Raw genomic sequence first — 20,590 nt, 5'->3', positions numbered from 1 at the left:
AGGGTGACCAGACAGCAAGTGTGAAAAATCGGGACATGGGGTGGGGCGGTAATAGGAGCCTATATAAGAAAGACCCAAAAATTGGGACTGTCTCTATAAAATTGGGACATCTGGTCACCCTAGCAGTTAATGACTTGCCTTCTGCTAATCAGATTAACATTAACAATGTTAAATAATTAGCCAATCATATATATAGTTCTTCATTTAACATCAATAATTGGCTAATTTCTTGTACCAAGTAAACAGACTGTCACACATTTCAAGAAGAACTCTCTAATATCCATCCTAATATTACGTAAGAAATTTTGAACCAGCCTGGCCTGATTAGGTCCTGCTGCCATATGGCAGACTTGCTTTTGAAACTGACTTCAGACCACCAGCGATTGAAAGCATCACAGCATAGGACCCACTGCTACAAGGTAAGGAGCATACCAAACTCACATCAAAGTCAACAGGAGTCCAAAGCCCTCAGTACTTCACCAGATCTGATCCCAACTGCATAGCACCAAAGATTTTCTACTGCACCCAGTTAAGAGAGAAAGTCTTCAGCTCTGCCAGCCATTGCCTGACACTTCCCAATCAGTTCTGTGCACTGTAACCCCAGCTCTGTTTTGTGTCTGCACATGTACAACTGAATGAGAAGTGGGCAACAGCAATGCACTAAGGTTAGGACAGGTAGGGAGGGGAAGCCTACAGCAGCAGTGGAGGTATACGTACCTGTGGTTGGGAAGCCCCACAGCACAACACCTGTTAGCAAGTTGGGGGATTTTTTTACAGGCTTTTATGTGGCTTTCAGTTTGTCTTGGAAGAGAAAGTAGTTGTATGTACATGGAGAAGACTGGCAATCCAGAATGATGATGGTGAAAGTACTGTAGTCAATGCTCATTTGCTTGTCCCAATTCCAAGCCTATGAGTAGTATAAGTGCCCTACCGTCAATCAAACCCTAACCCTGCCCCACTACTCCTATGTCTTGGAGAGTTAAGAATCCCATTGATCTAGCCCAGCTGGTTAGGGTGAATAAGTGAAATCCAACAGTCCAAATAAAAAAAAGAATCTAATAAAGTAAACACGGGTTTGATCCAGCAGACGTGAATTAGGCAAGCATCTCTCACCCAGGTGTTACTTCCTTGTATTACAGGTAATACTGCAGAGCATTAAACTGTAAGTATTTATCTTTTTGTTTTGATGCTGGGGTCTTCCCTCTTCCCGCCCAAAAAAATGTGGACAAGGGAAGTAGAATAGTCAGTTTTGTGTTTAACAGTTTCACTGTCTGACTCATGCACTAGCCTAGTCCTACCTTACAAATATGGCAGGTGAATGTTTGTATGTTACAAATAGGGCAGATGAATGTTTAAATCCCGCCAGAAAGTTTTAAAGATCTTTTAAAATATACAAACATCTCTACATAATCCAGGAATGTCACTCAGTATGTCACTCTGAAGCCTAAAATGTCTGAGTCAGTAAGAAGCGATGGAAGCAGCTGCAAGCATGGCTGAGGGTTCTTTTAATTCAGAATATGACAAGGGTGAATCATTAGTGGGGTTTGCGGTCTGTTACCATCCAATTTTTAAATTCTCAGACATTTTGATTTTATGAATTATGTCCATATGGCATATACCTACAGTAAGGCATGTATCTATGCCCTGCCAAGAGCCCAAGGCCCTTGTGATATCAGAGATAACTCAACCAATCACTACCCTTACTCTACAGTTTATTTGCATGCAACAGTTTCCTTGATTGTATGAGGGAGACTGCACAGATGGTAGATTACTTGGACCAACTGCCCACCCATGGGCCCAACTGCCACCCTTTCAAATCCACACAACCCAGACACAATAACCCCAAACACACACAGGCCCTTCCTGCACCACATATCCCTCATAGCCCTCAATAATTCTACTGACTTCAGGGGACATACTTATGCAAGGAAAGTATAAATGTTTGCAAGATCAGATGCTATAATAGGGAATACAGCCCTGCAATTGTTGGAAAGCTTCAGTAACAAAATATAAAAAGCAACTAATGTATATGCTGCTTAGAATAAAGATAGGACAAAGAAGACAGAAAGGATGGTCCAGGGGTAAAAGTGCTAGTCTGGGACTTGGGAGATTTACATTCAATTCCCAGCTCTGCCTTTGGCTTCCTACGTAACATTAAACATCTCTAGGATAATAGCACCTCCCTACCTCACAGGTGGTGTGAGGATAAATACATTAATTAATTAATGATTGTGAGGCACTCACATACTATGGTGATGGAGACCATATAAGTGACTTTGGGGTGTGAATTCATTTCTGTTACTGTACAATTTGTGTGTATGTGTGACAGTTTAACCTTCTAATGCATAGGCAGCATGCTGCTGTGCTTACCAAAGGAAGAAATTGATCAAGTTAGCACAGGGGTATGCCACTAACTAAATTGGAAATATTATATGTAGTTAAAATAAAAACAAATTTGAGATATTTTACATATACATTTAAATAAATATAAATTTGCTTCTATGATGAAATGTAAAAATAATGTTGAAATACAGAATTCCGTATGAAGTGGTCACCTTCATTTTATTTTTTTAAAGGTAAAATAATCCATTTGAAGAAATATACCATGCATGTTTCTGGAGTAGATAATCTTGAAAATTGACTCTTATACCTTTCAACTGTATTCAAGTATCAGAGGGGTAGCCGTGTTAGTCTGGATCTGTAAAAGCAGCAAAGAGTCTTGTGGCACCTTATAGGCTAACAGACGTTTTGGAGCATGAGCTTTCGTGGGTGAATACCCACTACTACATGCATCCAACGAAGTGGATATTCACCCATGAAAGCTCATGCTCCAAAACGTCTGTTAGTCTGTAAGATGCCACAAGACTGTTTGCTAATTGTATTCAAGTATCTACCTTAATGCATGAAAGTAGCACTAACAGAAATTGCACACACCCAATGAGAAAAGGTAACACCCCTACAGCTACAAAACACATGCTAAAGATGCAATGTATAGTTAAGCAAATTATTTTTGGCAAAACACCAGCTCTTCTGCAGTACTTTCTGACTATCCTTTCTCTTCACTGGGCAAGCAAATCAATTTTAGAACAATTATTTTCAAGTTATTATCTCAAAAAAGATATACTGGCTCTAGAAAAGGTTCAGAAAAGGGCAACTAAAATGATTAGGGGTTTGGAACGGGTCCCATATGAGGAGAGATTAGAGGCTAGGACTCTTCAGCTTGGAAAAGAGGAGACTAAGGGGGGATATGATAGAGGTATATAAAATCATGAGTGATGTGGATAAGTTATTTACTTATTCCCATAATACAAGAATTAGGGGTCACCAAATGAAATTAATAGGCAGCAGGTTTAAAATAAATACAAGGAAGTTCTTCACGCAGCGCACAGTCAACTTATGGAACTCCTTGCCTGAGGAGGTTGTGAAGGCTAGGACTATCACAGCGTTTAAAAGAGAACTGGATAAATTCATGGTGGTTAAGTCCAATAATGGCTATTAGCCAGGATGGGTAAGGAATGGTGTCCCTAGCCTCTGTTTGTCAGAGGATGGAGATGGATGGCAGGAGAGAGATCACTTGATCATTGCCTGTTAGGTCCACTCCCTCTGGGGCACCTGGCATTGGCCACTGTTGGTAGACAGGATACTGGGCTAGATGGACCTTTGGTCTGACTCAGTATGGCCGTTTTATGTTCTTATGTTTTAAGTATGTTCAGGCTGAATTATTATGAAAGTAGAACTCTTGGGTTTAGATCCATATATTATACTATAGACAGCTATTAAAATAACAAAAAGCTTTGAAATTATTACTGTAATTCCATCCTGGGATTTTAGTAACTACATACGGTCACATGATTTTTGCCATACTGATAATTAGCCCACCATATCCTGTATATGATAGCCCCAGATCTTTTAGATGGAACTATAGCTGTATGACTTATACTTACTTTTTTATTAGGTATGTTACACAAAGTACCTGCCTATCCATCAGAGAAGAGCCATGAGAATGATTAAAGGATTGGGAAACACCTTATAGTGACAGACGCAAGGAGCATAATCTATATAATTTAACAAAGAGAAGGTTAAGGGGTAGCTTGGTCACAGTTTATATGGCAAACAACATTTTGATAACATGTTCTTCAACCTAGCAGACAAAGGTATAACAGGTGGCTGAAAACATTGAGAGTAATTAGCCATTGTAACAATTTACTCGGTGGTGTGGTGGATTCTCCATCGCTGGCTATTTTAAAATCAAGATTGATTGTTTTTCTAAAAGATATGCACTAATTCGAACAGGATTTAATTCAGGGAAGTCCTATGGCCTGTGTTATATAGAAGATCAGACTAGATCACACTGTTCCATTTAGGCCTGATGAATTTATGAATCTCTCTAGCTATAGCTATAGCACCTGCATAAGTATATACCTTGCATTGCAGTACTTGAGTGTCTGGTACTACACACTTTTATTTTAACTGGGTATAATAGTTTCAAGTTTTTCTAAATCCATTCTCAGAGATGAAATAGCATGTTGCCACTTCTGGGGAGCCGCCCAGGGTAAGTGCTGCCTGGAGCCTGCACCCCGAATCCCCTCCCGCACCCCACCCCTGAGCCCCCTGTTACACCCCCAAACCCTCAGTGCCGGCCCCACCCCAGAGCCCACATACCCAACCGGAGCCCGCACCCCCTCCCACACTCCAACCCCTTGCCTCTGCCCCATCCCTGAGCCCCCTCCTGCACCCAAACTCCATCCCTGAGCCCCCTCCTGCACCCAAACTCCATCCCTGAGCCCGCATCCCCTCCCACACTCCCTCAGTCCCAGCCTGGAGCGCCTCCCACACCCTGAACCCCTCATCCCTGGCTGCATGCCAGAGCCTGTACCCCCAGCTGGAGCCCTCACCCCTTGCACCCCAGTCCTCTGCCCCAGCCCTCACCTGTACCCTAAACTCCTCATCCCAGAGCCCACACTCCCAGCCAGAGCCCTCGCCCACCTGCCCCAGCCCTGAGTCCCCTCCTGTACCTCAAACCCCTCCTCCCTGGTTCCCCATGAGCCCACACTCCCAGCCAGAGCCCTCACCCCCTGCTCCCAACCTCCTGCCCCAGCCCAAGCCCCCTCCCACACTCTGAACCCCTTGGCCCTGACCCTCCTGCACCCCAAAGTCCCCTCCTACACCCCAAATCTCCAGCCCCAGCCCAGAGCCCATACCCTCAACAGGAGCCTTCACCCCACCCGAACTCCAACCTTCTGCCCGAGTCTGGTGAAAATGAGTGTTAGAGTGAGCAAAGATGGGGGCTAGCAAGTGATGGAGGGAGGGGGAATGAAGTGAGCATCGGTGGGGCCTCAGAGAAAAGGCGGGGCAGGGGGCGGGGCAAGGGTGTTGATTTTTCTGCAATCAGAAAGTTGGCAACCCTATTTGGGGGGCTGGATGAGACAGTGAGGGCCTCACTTTCAGAGATACTCCCCTTCTAGGGTGACCAGATGTCCTGATTTTTTTGGGTCTTTTTCTTATATAGGCTCCTATTACCCCCCAACCCCTGTCCTGATTTTTCACATTTGCTGTCTGGTCACCGTGTCCCCTTCCCTTTTTTCAAGAGTTGAGGGGGCTCAACAGCTCTGAGAAGCAGGCCCCAGGTCCTGTGCTTCACGTGGGCCATTACCAACTTCAGGGCCTGCTCTGTCAGGGTGGAGGTAGCCCTCTCTCCCCTGTGGTGCAAAGCCCTGCATGCTCCTTGGGGCTGCTCTCCACCCCAGGGCTGCCTGTAGTATCTTAGTGAGTCTAGAGGGCTGTACAGTGTGTGACACACTGGGGGATCCTAACCATTTCCACCCTATACTGTGCCTCCTACTCCAACTGTGCCCTGGCTAAAGATGGCGACTCCCATGCGCACCTTCCTGCCCTGACTAAAGATGGCGCCTAGTCACACTCTCCCTCGCTCTTCTGTTAAGTGTGGCGGCTGCTTATAGGGTCCCTTCTTTTGCCCTTACTCAAGATGGCGACTGCCACCATTCACTACCTCCTTTGTTCTTAGTCCTGAACGCGGCTGCCCGTGGTCACCGCAATGTCTGCCCTCAGTCAAGATGGCGTTTGACCACACAAATCCAGCCTGTGCCCTCAGCAAAGATGGCGGCGCCCCCATAGATTTCTATCGTGCCCGCCGCCCGTGCCCTTCCAGATCGGCCTCAGCGGCTTCACAGTCGGGTATACAAGATGGCGGAAGCGGCTGCGGCCGTGGCCGTTTGAATTCCAACGAAGCCGCCAAACTCAGACAATAACAACCGGAGTCGCCGCCGCTGGAGGGTCCCTGCAGGGCTCGGCGCCGCCATGGACTCGCTGCCGGGGGAGGACCCCACCCTGCCCGTGGAGTTTGGCGGCAGGTAGGAGCGGAGCGGGACAGGCAGCCTGGGACCGTTTGGTTTGGGGGTGGTGGGGGCCACCCCGGGTCTGGCGTGGGCAGGGCCGCTCGGGATGCACGCCCCCATCTCCCGGGGTAGGTAGGGGCGCTCGGGATTAGCCCCCCTCGGGTCTGGCATGTGGGGCAGGGGAGCTCGGGATTTACACCCCCCCCTTCCCTGGGCTGGCTCTGATACGGGGGCGCGGGTGCTCGCCATTGAAGCCCCTCATCCCCCAAGTGCGAGGTTGCTGTTGCTTGGGTCTCACCCTGGGGCAGGGATGCTGTTTATATCCCTCCGTCCCACGGGTTCGACACGGGGGGAGGCTGCTTGGCTGTTCATATCTTGTCGGGTCTGATATTGGGGAAGGGGTGCTAGGCTGCTACCTGGATCCTTCGCCTCCCTCTCGGTATCTGTCACGTACTGTGTGGGGGACTGATGCTGGAAATATTTAGGGAGGAGGGACATTTTGTGGGGTTTCTAAACTTTCCATCACTGTCTCACTCCTAGCGTCAGTATTTCCAGACTGTCAGATGTCTCCAGGGATGAACCTCGCATTGGCCTGGGAGTTAGTGGAGGTAAGGGCAGCTAACATGTGATGGTGAAAAGGAAGGGGTCGAGAACACGTTAATGTTTATTTTAGGAGACTGCAAAATTCGGTTTTAAAGATAAAAATCTTATTTGCAGGGACTTAACTTGTTCTTGCAGCACTGAAGACCAAAAGAAACATTTCTGTAATGTTCCTGTGATAACCGCGTATTTTTCCAAACCATTAATCATTCTCACAGCATTTGCAATCCAGATATTGCAGCCCTGAAAAGCTGAAAGTGAAACTGATTACAAAGTGAAACTGAATTAATTACCCAGCTGGTAGAAATGTCAAAAGTTAACAAAGAGCATAAATAGTGAAAAGTAAACATGAAAGTCCTATTCACTTTTAATAGATGTTAGTAACAGTGGCAAATAAATCTTTATATTTGCACCATATGATTTTTGAATGTCCCTTTAAGAAAACCAACAAACTTTATAAATTCAAGCTATTGCTACAGAAACTGGTGTTAGTCCAAGATACCAACATATTAAGTTTCTGTTGTTGTTAAAGTCCTGATCCTGCAAGACATTTAGCAGCTTTCAGAATCTGTTCCTGAACTTTGTGTACTACTCATCCGAGAAGATGATGGTCGTTCACTTAGTGCTTTGTTTTAGGGGATGTCACATGAAAGTCTCTCACCAGACTTTCCAGCTGTAGTCCAGTTACGCATTGCAGATTCCTTATACATATATGTTTTTTAAAAAAGCATTACCATCAGGTATTACTGAATTGTATTGAGCGGGGATAGTAATTCAGCATGTTTTGCTTTATGGTGTGGTGGCTGTGTGTTTGGGAGAAAATACAGCCTGAAATATATATTTTGAAGTAACATAGATGATTATCTTTGAGAAGTCATGGAAGACGGGAGAGATTCCAGAAGACTGGAAAAGAGCAAATATAGTGCGCATCTATAAAAAGGGAAATAGAGACAACCCAGGAAATTACAGATCAGTCAGCTTAACTTCTGTACCCGAAAGATAATGGGGCAAACAATTAAGCAATCAATTTGCAAACATCTAGAAGATAATAAGATAAGTAACAGTCAGCATGGATTTCTCCCAAACAAATCATGTCAAACCAACCTGATAGCTTTCTTTAACAGTGTAACAAGCCTTGTGGATGAGGGGAAACAGTAGACATGGTATATCTTGATGTTAGTAACGATTTTGATACTGTCTTACATGAGCTTCTCATAAATTAAACTAGGGAAATGCAACCTAGATGGAGTGGTGGGTGCAAAACTAGTCGGGAAACCGTTTCCAAAGAGTAGTTATCAGTGGCTCACAGTCATGCTGGAAGGGCATAACCAGTGGGGTCTCACAGGGATCAGTTCTGGGTCCGGTTCTGTTCAATATCTTCATCAATGATTTTGATAATGGCATACAGAGTACACTTATAAAGTTTGTGGATGATACCGAGCAGGGACGGGTTGCAAGTACTTTGGAGTTTAGGATTAAAATTCAAAATGATCTGGACAAACTGGAGAAATGGTCTGAAGTAAATAGGATGAAATTCAATAAGGACAAATGCAAAATACTCCACTTAGGAAGGAACAATCAGTTGCACACAGACAAAATGGGAAATGACTGCTTAGGAAGGAGTACTGGGATCTGGTGGTCATAGTGGACCACAAGCTAAAAATGAGTCAACAGTGTAACGCTGTCGCAAAATAAGCGAACATCATTCTGGGATGTGTTAATAGGAGTGTTGTAAGCAAGACATGAGAAGTAATTCTTCCGCTCCACGCCAATTAGGCCTCAATCGGAGTATGGGTCTAGTTCTGGGTGCCACATTTCAAGAAGGATGTGGACAAATTGGAGAGAGTCCATAGAAAAATGATTAAAGGTCTAGAAAATATGACCTATGAGAGAAGACTGAAAAAATGGGTTTGTTTAAGTCTGGAAAAGAGAAGACTGAGAAGGGGCATGGATCCAGTTTTCAAGTATATAAAAGGTTATTACAAGGAGGAGGAAGAAAAATTGTTTTTCTTAACCTCTGAGGATAGGACAAGAAGCAATCGGCTTAAATTGCAGCAAGAGAGGTTTAGGTTGGAGATTAAGAAAAACTTCCTAACTGTCAGGGTGGTTAAGCACTGGAATAAATTGCCTAGGGTGGTTGTGGAATCTCCATCATTGGAGACTTTTAAGAGCAGGTTAGACAAACACCTGTGAGGAGTGGTCTAAATAATTAGTCCTGCCACAAGTCCCCTGCCAGGGGACTGGACAAGATGACCTCTCGAGGTTCCTTCCAGTTCTGTGATTCTATGAAAACTAATAATGCACAATTATAGCAATTTTTTGTGTTCTGGGAGCCAGTTTTTGGCCTTGTATTTTGAATGTTATTCTGCCCACTATTCTTTTGTGTATTTAGCCAAATCTATTGTAGACTGAATTTCAACTAACTTCTGCCATGCAATAATGAAAGCAATTTACATATACCTTCTCTGGAAGAATGTTGAATATGAAAGCAAGCAATTATAAGAAATATACCTACATTGCAGTATGGCTGTGATCCTGTTACATAGTTCGTAGAGCACCTACAGTATCTCGTCAGGTTAATCAAATCTTCCACGTTTGAAGACTTCTGGTTGGCATTCCTGGGAATATTGAAAGGCTGTTTTGAGTATATAGAATTACTTTATAACTTTGAAAGTACTTATTTCAATATTTCCTCTAAATTGTGACAACTCAGACCTTGGTACCTCAACGAGAGAGAGAGAGAATATAAAATGTTACATTTTGTGTATTATTTGGCTTCTTGAAATCTTTTGTATAGAACCTCTTTTCCCACTCTTTTTAAAGTTTGCATATGTGAACAGCATATGTGAATAGTGCCATATTTGCATCCCTTGATAAATTTTGGCTCTTGCAGAATGAGTACATGGGAGAGACACATTTTCATTATTTCTAATCCATATACATAGAGAAGTAGTTAATATTTCTTTGCTACATCTTCCATGTATGCAAGTCTTGGTCTTGTGTGGGCCAGTGCTGTGCAGTCACGAGCACCTTCAACTTCCATTGATTTAAATGGGTGTTGCTGGTGCTCAACACCTTTATACAGTGATGCTTATGGTACCTTTTGTCTGGATTTTCTTGTTTTTTGTCACAACTCGTTTAGTCCATAATGTAAAAAGGGGACATGAAATGACAAATATGTTTTAATGCTTTTAATACATTCTGATATTAAAACAAGCTTTTTACCTCTTCTGAATAAAATTGTACCTTTGCATCCTTTGGTATTTGGATCTGTTCTAATTGTCTTCTCAAATGTCTAGCGTTACTGGATGTGGCGGAAGATGCAGTTTCACCAACCAGAGCTCGGACCATGAAGGATTATGAAAATGTAAGTAAATTTGTAATGTAAAATTTAGTGACCGAGTTGGTTACTAAATCCTATCATTGTACTGCGGAAATGACTACTGACAGGACAGAGATGTACAATAACTTCATGGGTACCCATAAATAAATGCATGCAGACTCTGGGCTAAGACCTCAATTGGTGTCCATTAGCATAACTCTGTTGAAGTCCATGATTAACACCACTTTTGAACTGTAACTTTCAAGATTGAAGCAAAATCCTGTTGTTAGGGCTAGCAAACTTCCCATCTTAGTTGCTGAATAACAATGGGCACGGCTCGGTGTTCAAAACTCCTCCTAAACAATAGTATTAGTGCATATCTTTACAATGCAATATATGGCATTTGTCTGACTTCATAATTGTATTTACAAAGAATCAATGGCAGCCTCATATTTCAAAGAATGACTGAATGTGCATTGATTTAGGGACGGCATAATTTTTTTAATGGCTGAGTGCTATATCAATACCTTCTGCCATCAGATTTACTAGCCAAATGTGTTTGTAACGCAAATAAGGAAATGCATTTTTGACTTAATAGGCAATGTCATTTTAACTGATAGAATATGTGGAACAGAATTGTATTGTTGTCAGATTTGGTTTGGAAAACTTGCTACTGGAGCTTATTAGAATATCATGAACATTTTTGTGAAAATGTGGGGGTGAGGGGTTGCCACTTTCCCAAATGTGAGGGATTTCAACTGAATAAATTATTTAGCAGTCTTTAATAAAGCTGCCAGTTTCTGATCTCTGAATGGTTGTAACATAACTAAACCATCATATATGTTGTAGGATCTTTCTGGTATTCAAAAGATAAGACTTAATTACTTTTTAGGGCATATGATTTTAAAATGTGTAACTGATTAAAAATTTAGCATTGTTTGCATTTTGTAGCATTGTTATGGCTGAGCGTTTGTTTCCATTCTAAATCCTTCTTTCAGCTTCTTGTACCTTTCTCAAATACTTCTGGGCCCTTCACAGGCTTGATGTCAGTCCAAACATGAATTGTTCTGGAAAGCTTTGGCGAAAGCTGTTACAAACTCCTTGTCTGACTCTCTTTTTTAAGCCATCAAATATTAGATGGGGTAGGAATAACCTGCTTAAAACAACTGTTACTGTTTTTTGCGTTCAGATCAGCTCAATATTTTAAACATAGCATGTGACTACCCAGTGAGGAATAATTACTTTGGGGTGGCTTGGTAACTTTAAAGATTCAGATTGTCCATTTCCAAGGAAAAGTGCTGTGGGAGAGTTGGGGAAACTCCATGAGATTCCCATTGTGGAGTCTCTCCCAGATTGTTCCATGTGAGGGGGGAAAAAAGGGATGGGTTGTGTTTTCCTCCCTACAGAACAGGCACAGGGTTTCCATCCTTCCTTCCTCCCAATGGTTCAGAACCCTCAAATTCTCAAGGTTGTCCTCATGGATGTTGGGTTCTGCTAGAGGCTAGGACAATCTCTGCATGGGCCTCCATGCTGGCTCCAGGTATCCCCTTCATAGGGGTCTTTTCTCCTCTCCCAGTTCTCTGGCAGCTGCAGACTTGTCTAGACTATGATTTGGAAGTGTGATCTCATCACACCTTTAAATCCTAGTTTAGGCAAAGCTACAGATAATGCTTGATGTTGCTGCTTTCCATGTAGAGCGGCTGTGAAGAAAAGTTACTATCTGCAGTGCATGCATCCTGAGGCAGCATTAACCTTTCAGTGGATTCTCTGCAGGACATTTGAGGGGAATGGTATGCTGCTCTCCATGTGAGTGATGTCCCTGACCTGTATGAGAGAGGAAGAACAGAGCAGAGGAGACAGTTGACCCCTGCGTGGGCAGTGGGGAGATTCATGCACAGAAGTTTCCTTCTTTGTGCAGGCGCACAGGATGTTCTGAGCCCTAAGGAATTAGTGTGTAGAGTTTGAACATGCATAGAAATAGGAATTTAAGTGCTCGTATGGTCTGGTTTCTTTGCAGCAGAAGGAATTTTTGCACCAAGCTTGCTTTTGTGTGCAACTGGAAATGCAGTTAAATGAGTGAAAGGAAAAAGACTTTTTAACTGTGTCCTTTCCCCATTTATTTTGCACTGGTAAGCGGAAAGGAGGAATGTCTGGTTACGTGGCTAAGGACTGTTTTTTTTGTTTTGTTTTTCTTCTCAACCATTTAACTACAGTTTTGTTGTTGGAAAATGGCCTATGCTGGCAGGAACTGTTACTGTGCAGTGAAACCACAGCCTGTGGTGACAGATGTCATTTTGCATAAAAGTGGCTTTATGTAAAAGTGGAATTGCAGTTAAATCGAAAAGGACAAGTGCTATTTTCCCTACTGATGCTGTCGTATGGCACCTGGCTGTATAGATTGTACTTGAATCGCAGAGTCAGTTTCTCTGAAGAAACTTGTTGGGTTTATTTTCTTTTGTTTACATTTTGAAATAAGGAAATTTTAAAGAAAAATAAGTTAAAACTGGAGACTCGGAGTTAAAATTCCTACAGCTGTGTTAACTTGCTCACATTTTACATTGTGGCTTTATTGAGCTGTCATTTTAATTGCATGATGTAATCTGAAAAGTCTGTGGGTATGACTGAATCACCTTTGCTCTGAGTTTGTTTGGCATTTGTGTTTTTTAGTTCTTAGTTTATTGTTGCATTTTAATTGTCGTTTGCACTTAGGATGGGATTTTCCGAAACTGTCAATATTGCCCTAGCTCCGCTCTGTGCTGCAGATGTGATGAACATAGGACTAGAAAAAAGTTTCACTAACATAACTTAACGTTCATATGTTTTTAACTTCAGTGTCTTTATTGGCCGAGCTATTTAAAATAATGGCAACCTGGAATAATCCGCTGGCAATTTAAAGAATTAAGCGCTAAATATTGTTTGTATGATTCTTACATATAGTCAAACTGAACTCAGTGGGACTACTTGCTTGAGTAAAGTGAGCAGGTTTGGTCCCTCAGGGCTCAATTCTACAGCCTTCATTTATATGAGAAATTCTTGACTTCTGAGACTGCTGCAAAAGAGGGTTTCAGTATTTTCTTCAGCTCTAAGGCTGAAGTCTCCAAACTGCGGGGCATACCCCCTATGGGGGCACGGAGGAAAGTTTGTGGGGGACATAGCTGGGGCCCAGTCCAGCCCCCCACAGGGCCGGGGAGGGAGCACTACTCACCAGCTCCACCCCTGGCCCTGGCAGTTGGGCTTGGCTCCTGGCTGAGGCTCCGCTCCTGGCCTCGGATCCACCCGCAGCTGTGGCCCCAGCCTTGGTCCCTTTACCCCCATCCATGTCCCTGTTCCCAGTTCTGGCTCGGAGGGGTGTAGACAGGAGCATGGGGGGCACGAGGTAAAAAGTTTGGAGACCACTGCTCTAGGGCTTGGTCTTAACACAAAGTCGCGTTGGTTTAACTAAGGTGTGATGTTGCACCAGTTTAATTAAATCAATGCAACTTTGTGTGCGAATGCTTAAATTGGGTTGTGTATTCCCACATATTTGCATTGGTCTAACTAAATTGATGCAACAACACACCGAAATTGGTGTGTAGACAAGCTTTGGCTCTATCACTCTTCGTGATCATTCATTTTGCTTTTTAGTACCGTGAAGACTTCCAAAGTCTGATAAAGTAGATAACCTTCCTCATATTGCAGCAGTGTGTGCAGACTGTTGGCCCAGTCCTGAAAACCCAGGTTCTCTTGCGTGGTCCTTACTCATGGAAGTAGCTACTCAGTGAGCAAGAACGACTCAGCCTAGAGGAAGAGATTGCATTTTTGGGCTCAGAATTAATTATTTTTGAGAAAAAAACTCTAACTTCTACAGGCCAATCATCTTTTAAAAAACTGTATTGTTAATAATTTTTGCAAGCTGCACAACACTGTCATTCTAGAGAAGCCTATATAAATATTTTATTAGTTGCTCAGTTACATATTCAGTTTCTTTCTCCAGAAAGCAGCTGGCAGGAGGCACTTGTTTTATTTGAATAAATGTTTCATGCTTGGTCTCTTAAAAAATTTAAAAGGAGACTTTCTCTTTAATGAAATCATTAACTAATATGCCTTCTTCCTATTGGGAAAGTTAAGTCACAATTGTTAAAGGACAACGGTACAAGACGACTTGTTTTAATACCCTGCGTGTATTTATACGCTAACAGTTGTACTGTAAAGTATGTGACTCTGTAGGATAAAACTTTTATTGGCATTTGATTGGGATGACAAGACTTACTCGTGGCTTTGCCTCAAGATTGATGTAGAGACATTCCAAGCTTTTACCAATAAAACCTTTATACTCCACACTTTCATGTGTTTTGTTCAAGTTTCCTTTTTATAGGAAAATAACTACTACAAAAATATTTTAAACCTAATTTTTTAAAATCCTTTTGCCTGTAAAGCCAGGCTGCTTTAATACTTGATTTGTAAGCTCTTTGGGGCAGGGGCATTCCCTTCTGGTCTGCAAAATGTCATGCTAAAATATGTTGTATTTTAACAAAATCCAATCTTATAGCTGTTTTTTCCCCTAAGGGCCAGTGTCTCATGGCTTTGTGGGGAGCTGTTGCATTAGAAGTGATGTGGGTGGAATAGATTCCTAGCTGTCCGTGAGTAAGCAGAAAGCAGGTGTTTCTAGCCTCAAGATATTGGCCCTTATCCAGTCCCAAATTAGTAGCAAGTGTATTACCTATTCTGGATCTTGCGCCAGTGTGGTTTTTTTTGGGCGGGGGGGGAGTGTCGATAGGCAAGAGGAATTCCACATAATGGAGAAGAGAGAAAAGATGGTGGTCTCTCTTTCTCTCTTTGGATCGATGTAAGGGGTGAAGCAGCTGATTTGAAAGCTGTTCAGAGGTTTAGAATGTCAGAAGTAGCCTAAGGGAGGATAGTTTGGGGGCAGTGCGCATGTGAGATGGTCCCACAATTCTAGTGTATTTGCAGAATATTAATTTATTACTTTTGACTAGGATGGTGTCAAGATGACTGTGTCCATTTCTATTGTTGGATAACTATTTAAATAGGTTTCAGAGTAGCAGCCGTGTTAGTCTGTATCCGCAAAAAGAACAGGAGTACTTGTGGCACCTTAAAGACTAACAAATTTATTTTAGCATGAGCTTTCATGCTAAAATAAATTTGTTAGTCTTTAAGGTGCCACAAGTACTCCTGTTCTTTTTTTTAAATAGGGACTTTTTTTTTTTAACTTCTCATATCTTCATGGTCTGTTAGTTTGTGATCTTTTACTTTTTATTTGCCTTTTGTACTGTGAGGAACTAAAACAAATACAATATCAATTTTACTTGTGAAATGTGGCATAGTTTGTTTATTTCTCTTCTTAAACAGCAAATAACTGACCTGAAAAAAGAGAACTTCAACCTAAAGCTTCGTATATATTTTCTGGAGGAGCGAATGCAGCAGAAATTTGATGGTCCAACTGAAGATATCTACAAAATTGTAGGTATTTAAAATAGTTGAAAGTAACAGTGTATCTTTCCAAACAGTTTCTACTGTCTGAAAAATTGATGTTCGTCCTTTGTTGGAAATTTCAGTATTGCCAGTTCTTCTCACTTCAGTCTAATTATATGCAATAATAAAGGGATTAAAATGACCTTTATACAATATGAAAGATTAACTTCAATTTTTCAGTACTTGCTAACGAACAATTAAATTATTAAAACAATAAATCAGAGCGTTATTCTTCTCAGAAATCTTAATTTAAATACCTTGTTCTTGTGATTATTGGAGTTTTCTCATTAAGTTATATCACTGATGGTTAATGTTCACAACATAATCTCCCAGACCAGTCATAGCAGGAAGAAAATGAAAGGTCAAGTCTGCTACCTACACCACCTGAATGTCAGTTATTTTTCCTGCTATGGTACTTACAGGAGACGTCAAAGTGACAAGAAAGCCCCTGCTTCCCTGGAGAGCTGGGCGGCTTGGGACCCTGCTCCCAGCTGGGAGCTGGGCCGAGAAGCCGAGATGGCTTGGGACCCTGCTCCCAGCTGGGAGCCGGGATTGTGGGGGAAAGGACGTGAGAAGCCCTAGGCAGTTTCCCTCCTACCCCTGCTCCCTCTGGGGAATGGGCAGGTCAGAGGGGGCAGCCCCCTCAGAACCTCTTAGGTCAGTGGAAGTGCTCTTGGTGAGGAAACGCACCAGCGACCCAAGCAGGGTAGTGTGGACATGCGGTGGCTGTAAGTTAATGTAATATTGGTTGACTTAGGTTTGTAGTATAGACATACCCTAAATATCTTGTGTAGGCAAAACCGCTTGTATGGCTGTGAAAAACTGAAGGTAACTGGGTTGATCTGTTTTTAAAAAATGACAAATTTCCTTGTAAATATGGTAAAAGGGAAAATAGTCTTTAATGTTGTTGTGGGACATATACTGTGGTGTTGTAATATTATGATTTTTAAGAAGCTTTAGAGACTTTTGAGACTATTTTCAAGCCTTGTACAATAAAGACTCTTTTGAAGGCTAAGAATCTGAAGTAATTTCCTATTTCCATCAAACTCTGCACCTAATTTGTTTTTGAATTTATCGCCTATTACAGGAAAATGTAATCAATGTGCAGGGTTAACTTTGCATTGCATTGGCTTGTGCGGCATTTTGTCATCTAACTTTGTGTTGTAGAATATTGAGCTGAAGGTTGAGGTAGAAAGTCTGAAACGTGACCTGCAGGAGAGGGAAAAACTGCTCATCAAAGCCTCGTAAGTATGTTGTCTCTCTAAGGGTCTGCAACCTTTCTAGAACTTAGGACTGTCAGGAACTTGCCATGTATATAATGAGTCTTCTTGGTACCTTCATACATGAGGATCCCTGAGGATTTTGCAAACTCATGTTTAGAAATTGCTTCACCTATCTCTGGAGTGAAATACAATGATTGTTTAAAAGCACAAAGGACCATTACGTAGTTAGAATAGGCAGTGAAGAATATCATATCAAATTGAACCTCCAGGAGTATTTTCAGGTAGATAGAATGTAATTGCCGAAATTTTGGGACTGGCTTAACATCCCAATGCTTGTAAAAGATGAAGATGTCCTCAGAGCTTAATGGTCACTTGCCCTCAGGGCATCTGTTTTGATATCTCATCCAAAAGATGGTACCTGAAGTGTCATTGTCAGCAGTGGCGGGACGTTAGTTCAATACTGATTGAAAGTGAAACATGCCACTTCCCGTTCTTCAAAAATCTAAAAAATGTGCACATTTATTATTAATTAATTTTTTAAAAACTGGGTTGCTAGTAAATTTGATTAGAATAAGCTCTTCCAATTGGTATTATCCAGTGACTATTTAACTTGATTCTGACTTTATCAGTGTGTTGTTCAGATTCTTGATTGTGAATGTTACTGTATCTGTGTATAAGCTGGAAGAGATGTGTATTGTAGAAAAATTGGATGGCTTGGGAGGACTGGTAATTGGATATAAAACTCTTCACCTCCAGGTGCCTGGTTGATAACCAATCCAGGTTGGTAGTGACTGAAAGCTGTTACTAGCTAACAGTTGCTAAGTGGCATCTGTTCAATGAATTTAGGTCTCTCTGTAGTTCACCTCACAAAGTATCAAATTGTCACTAATGAGTCCTCTCGTTGGCAGCCTGAGAGGCCAAGTTTCTAATGGGGCCCCACAGACTGATTTGCCCAATTACCCTTAAATATGATCCCTCCAGATCATTGTCAAGGCATATTGCTGGTCAGTGTAGGGAAGCATGCACTACTGAAGCTCATGATAGGAAGCAGAATTGAGGAAAAATAGGTAAAGCACAATAAAGGTAGGATTGCCACTTCATTATATAAGAAACACCAACAAAGTCCTGAGTCTTTTTTTAAAAAAGCACTCCAAACTAGGGAAAAGAGAATTGGGTAGGGATTTATATATATGTGTGCTCTTCAACTAGTTCATTTTCTGTTGTAATGCTGCTTTCTGTAGAAATTTAACATTGCCAGAGGCTTGAGATAATTGTTGAAGCTTTAAAGACATCAAGATAGTATCACATTTATATATATTATCATTTCTTTGATAATAGAAACGGCTCTTATCAACTGTGACAAGACTTGTGTGGAAAACTCTCATTGCTTTACATCAAGCAGAGACAATGCCCCAATCATTGTTCTATAAATGTAGACATTTATATTTAATCCGTAAAGTAACATACAGAACATGCAGGTACATTGGAATCCCTCTGCCTATATATTCTGCGTGCCCATGCTTTAAGTGCGTCATGCTGTGCAGCCATAATCTGATCATGCTAGTACAGTGTCTGTTACCGATGGAAAAACAGGAAAGATGCCCAATTACCTTGTTGTTTCTCAAAAGTACAAGCACTAATTATGAGCATGATCCGCACTCTTAAATGTGGAGATTTCTACATCTTGTTCTTGCAGTAAAGCGGTTGAAAGCTTGGCTCAAGGTGGTGATGCTGAAATACAGCGCGTGAAAGAAGAGGCTCATAAGAAAGTACAACAAGTGGAAGAAATTCTCACCAGCAGAATAAACCTTTTGGAAGAGGCAAGTCTCCAATATTGAAGAGTAATTGAATTAGTTATTGACTCTGCTGTGCAGAGCTCCCTAGTGCCTTTGTGCTCTCAGCTGAGATATTTAGCATTGTGACCTGCTTAAATGCTGCTTTCAGAGCCGCTGTTTCAGCTTCACTAGAAAAATAGCCAGAATGAAAATAGAATAAATGCCATGAATGGGGAAGCTTTGTCAAATATTATTAAATCTCGGAATGTGGAAGATGGGCAGAGCCCCACAAAGTACTTACTGCTCTAGGGGATTTTGGGTATGTTTAGAACAAGGCATATTATCTCCTAATTAGGGTTGAGGAGTCCATCTCTTGCAAGGTAGGCTTTTGCAGGAGAGGTGAAAGGTTATCTGTGATACTTGGGGGTAATGAGGGAGTGGATTTTGAAAGGTCTTGCCAGCAAAGTCTCTGCTTTGTTAGGACAGTGAAACCATGCTGCAAGAGGTGGTGTCATTCCACAGGCCCAATAACTCTGGTGTTAGAGACCTTTATATACCGGTACGAGTCTGTGACACGGAGACTTCTAAAGTCTGTGCTCAGTATATGTGACTGGGTTGTGACAGGTCACCCGCAATACCTATTTCTGGAAAGATGGATTGAGAGGTACTATCTTGTATTTTGCTCACTTGCCTTCCACTCCAGTATCTGCTGTGGTGCTGGTGGGAATTGGATTATGATATCCCATCTGCCAGGTGTTGACTGCAGCAGGAGTCTGGTAGCACATTAATTTGTGTGTCTCTGAGAAGGTATCTTAGCAAAACTTTCTTGAACTCCTCCGTCAGTGACGGGTTACCTCTGCCAAATACTGGTCATTGATATGGTTCTGAAGGATTTACAAGGGGCTTGCCCAAGTGCTCCCAACTAATTTATGATAAAACCTGCTGTTCTGGGACATGTGTTCACAGCTGAGTGGCCAGACATTGGGAGCTCTCTGACAGTCCCTTCCCCCTCTTCCCTCCCCAAACAAAAGTGCTTTCTCATCAAGAAGGGAGGCAGAACCACTCAGCAAACAAATTTATATTAAGTGCCCTTTGCTGGAAATGCATGTACCTAGTTCCAGAAATATATATTCAGCATATACTGATAACATATCACAACCTGGAACTTGTATAATTTGTCCAGGGGGGTGAGATTTTGTGCGTGGGTGCGGGTTCCTTCTCTGAGAAAAGATTTCCCAAAAGATGTATACTTGATGCATTCTGACATATTCCAAAGGTATACTCTCCCACTCAGGAAAAAAGAGATACTTTAAGAGAGATTGTTATGAGCTTCAGGATTGTGGTCTCTGTTGGGATGACTTAGCAGTATCCCTAGACGGGGAGAGCTCCTTCAGAGGGATAGCAGCAACTCCAACCTTCCCTTTAGTTTGCTGGAATCTTAATATTTGTATTCTCAGAGTGTTCTTTTGCACTTCACTGGTGTTATTAGCTTAATGTCAGCGGATGGAGAGAATCCTCTCTGTGCCAAAGGGATCCATCAGACCATTGTTTGCGTAGAAAGTCATCAAACAGAAGATTGGCAAATATTCTAATATCAAGGTTATTTTAATGTTTTCATTCAATTTGGAAAGAATGGTGTGGGCCTCCGAGGCTAATTTTCTTTATGCTTCTGAATCAGACAAACATAGAAATATTATTAGTCAGATGTTTAATATAACACCGTAAGTTTACACAGCTTCAAAGGACATAGCCAAGCCATGTTCTCTGTCCTGAAGAGGTTTTGATTTAAAAGTGAACACACACAAGACATAAAACAACTTTTTCAGGAGTGGAGGGGTCTGG

The 20,590-nt window shown here is 42.0% G+C and overlaps 1 protein-coding gene across 4 annotated transcripts in view; it reads left to right on the top strand.

The window, feature by feature from the left end:
* Positions 1–6,181: 6,181 nt before the first annotated feature.
* The window catches only part of CDK5RAP2 (CDK5 regulatory subunit associated protein 2), a 99,031-nt gene continuing 84,622 nt past the window's right edge, over positions 6,182–20,590 (top strand). For all 4 annotated transcript variants that reach the window (XM_039506079.1, XM_039506078.1, XM_039506080.1 and 1 more), the window contains exons 1-6: positions 6,182–6,371; positions 6,897–6,964; positions 10,256–10,323; positions 15,628–15,738; positions 16,918–16,994; positions 18,670–18,793. In XM_039506079.1, the coding sequence (XP_039362013.1) occupies positions 6,319–6,371; positions 6,897–6,964; positions 10,256–10,323; positions 15,628–15,738; positions 16,918–16,994; positions 18,670–18,793 (501 nt within the window). In that variant the 5' untranslated portion in view covers positions 6,182–6,318. The remainder of the gene's footprint in view (positions 6,372–6,896; positions 6,965–10,255; positions 10,324–15,627; positions 15,739–16,917; positions 16,995–18,669; positions 18,794–20,590) is intronic.

This window comes from Mauremys reevesii, linkage group 19, assembly GCF_016161935.1.
Source record: "Mauremys reevesii isolate NIE-2019 linkage group 19, ASM1616193v1, whole genome shotgun sequence".
Taxonomy (NCBI): domain Eukaryota; kingdom Metazoa; phylum Chordata; order Testudines; family Geoemydidae; genus Mauremys; species Mauremys reevesii.
This window is presented reverse-complemented; position numbering and strand designations above follow the sequence as displayed.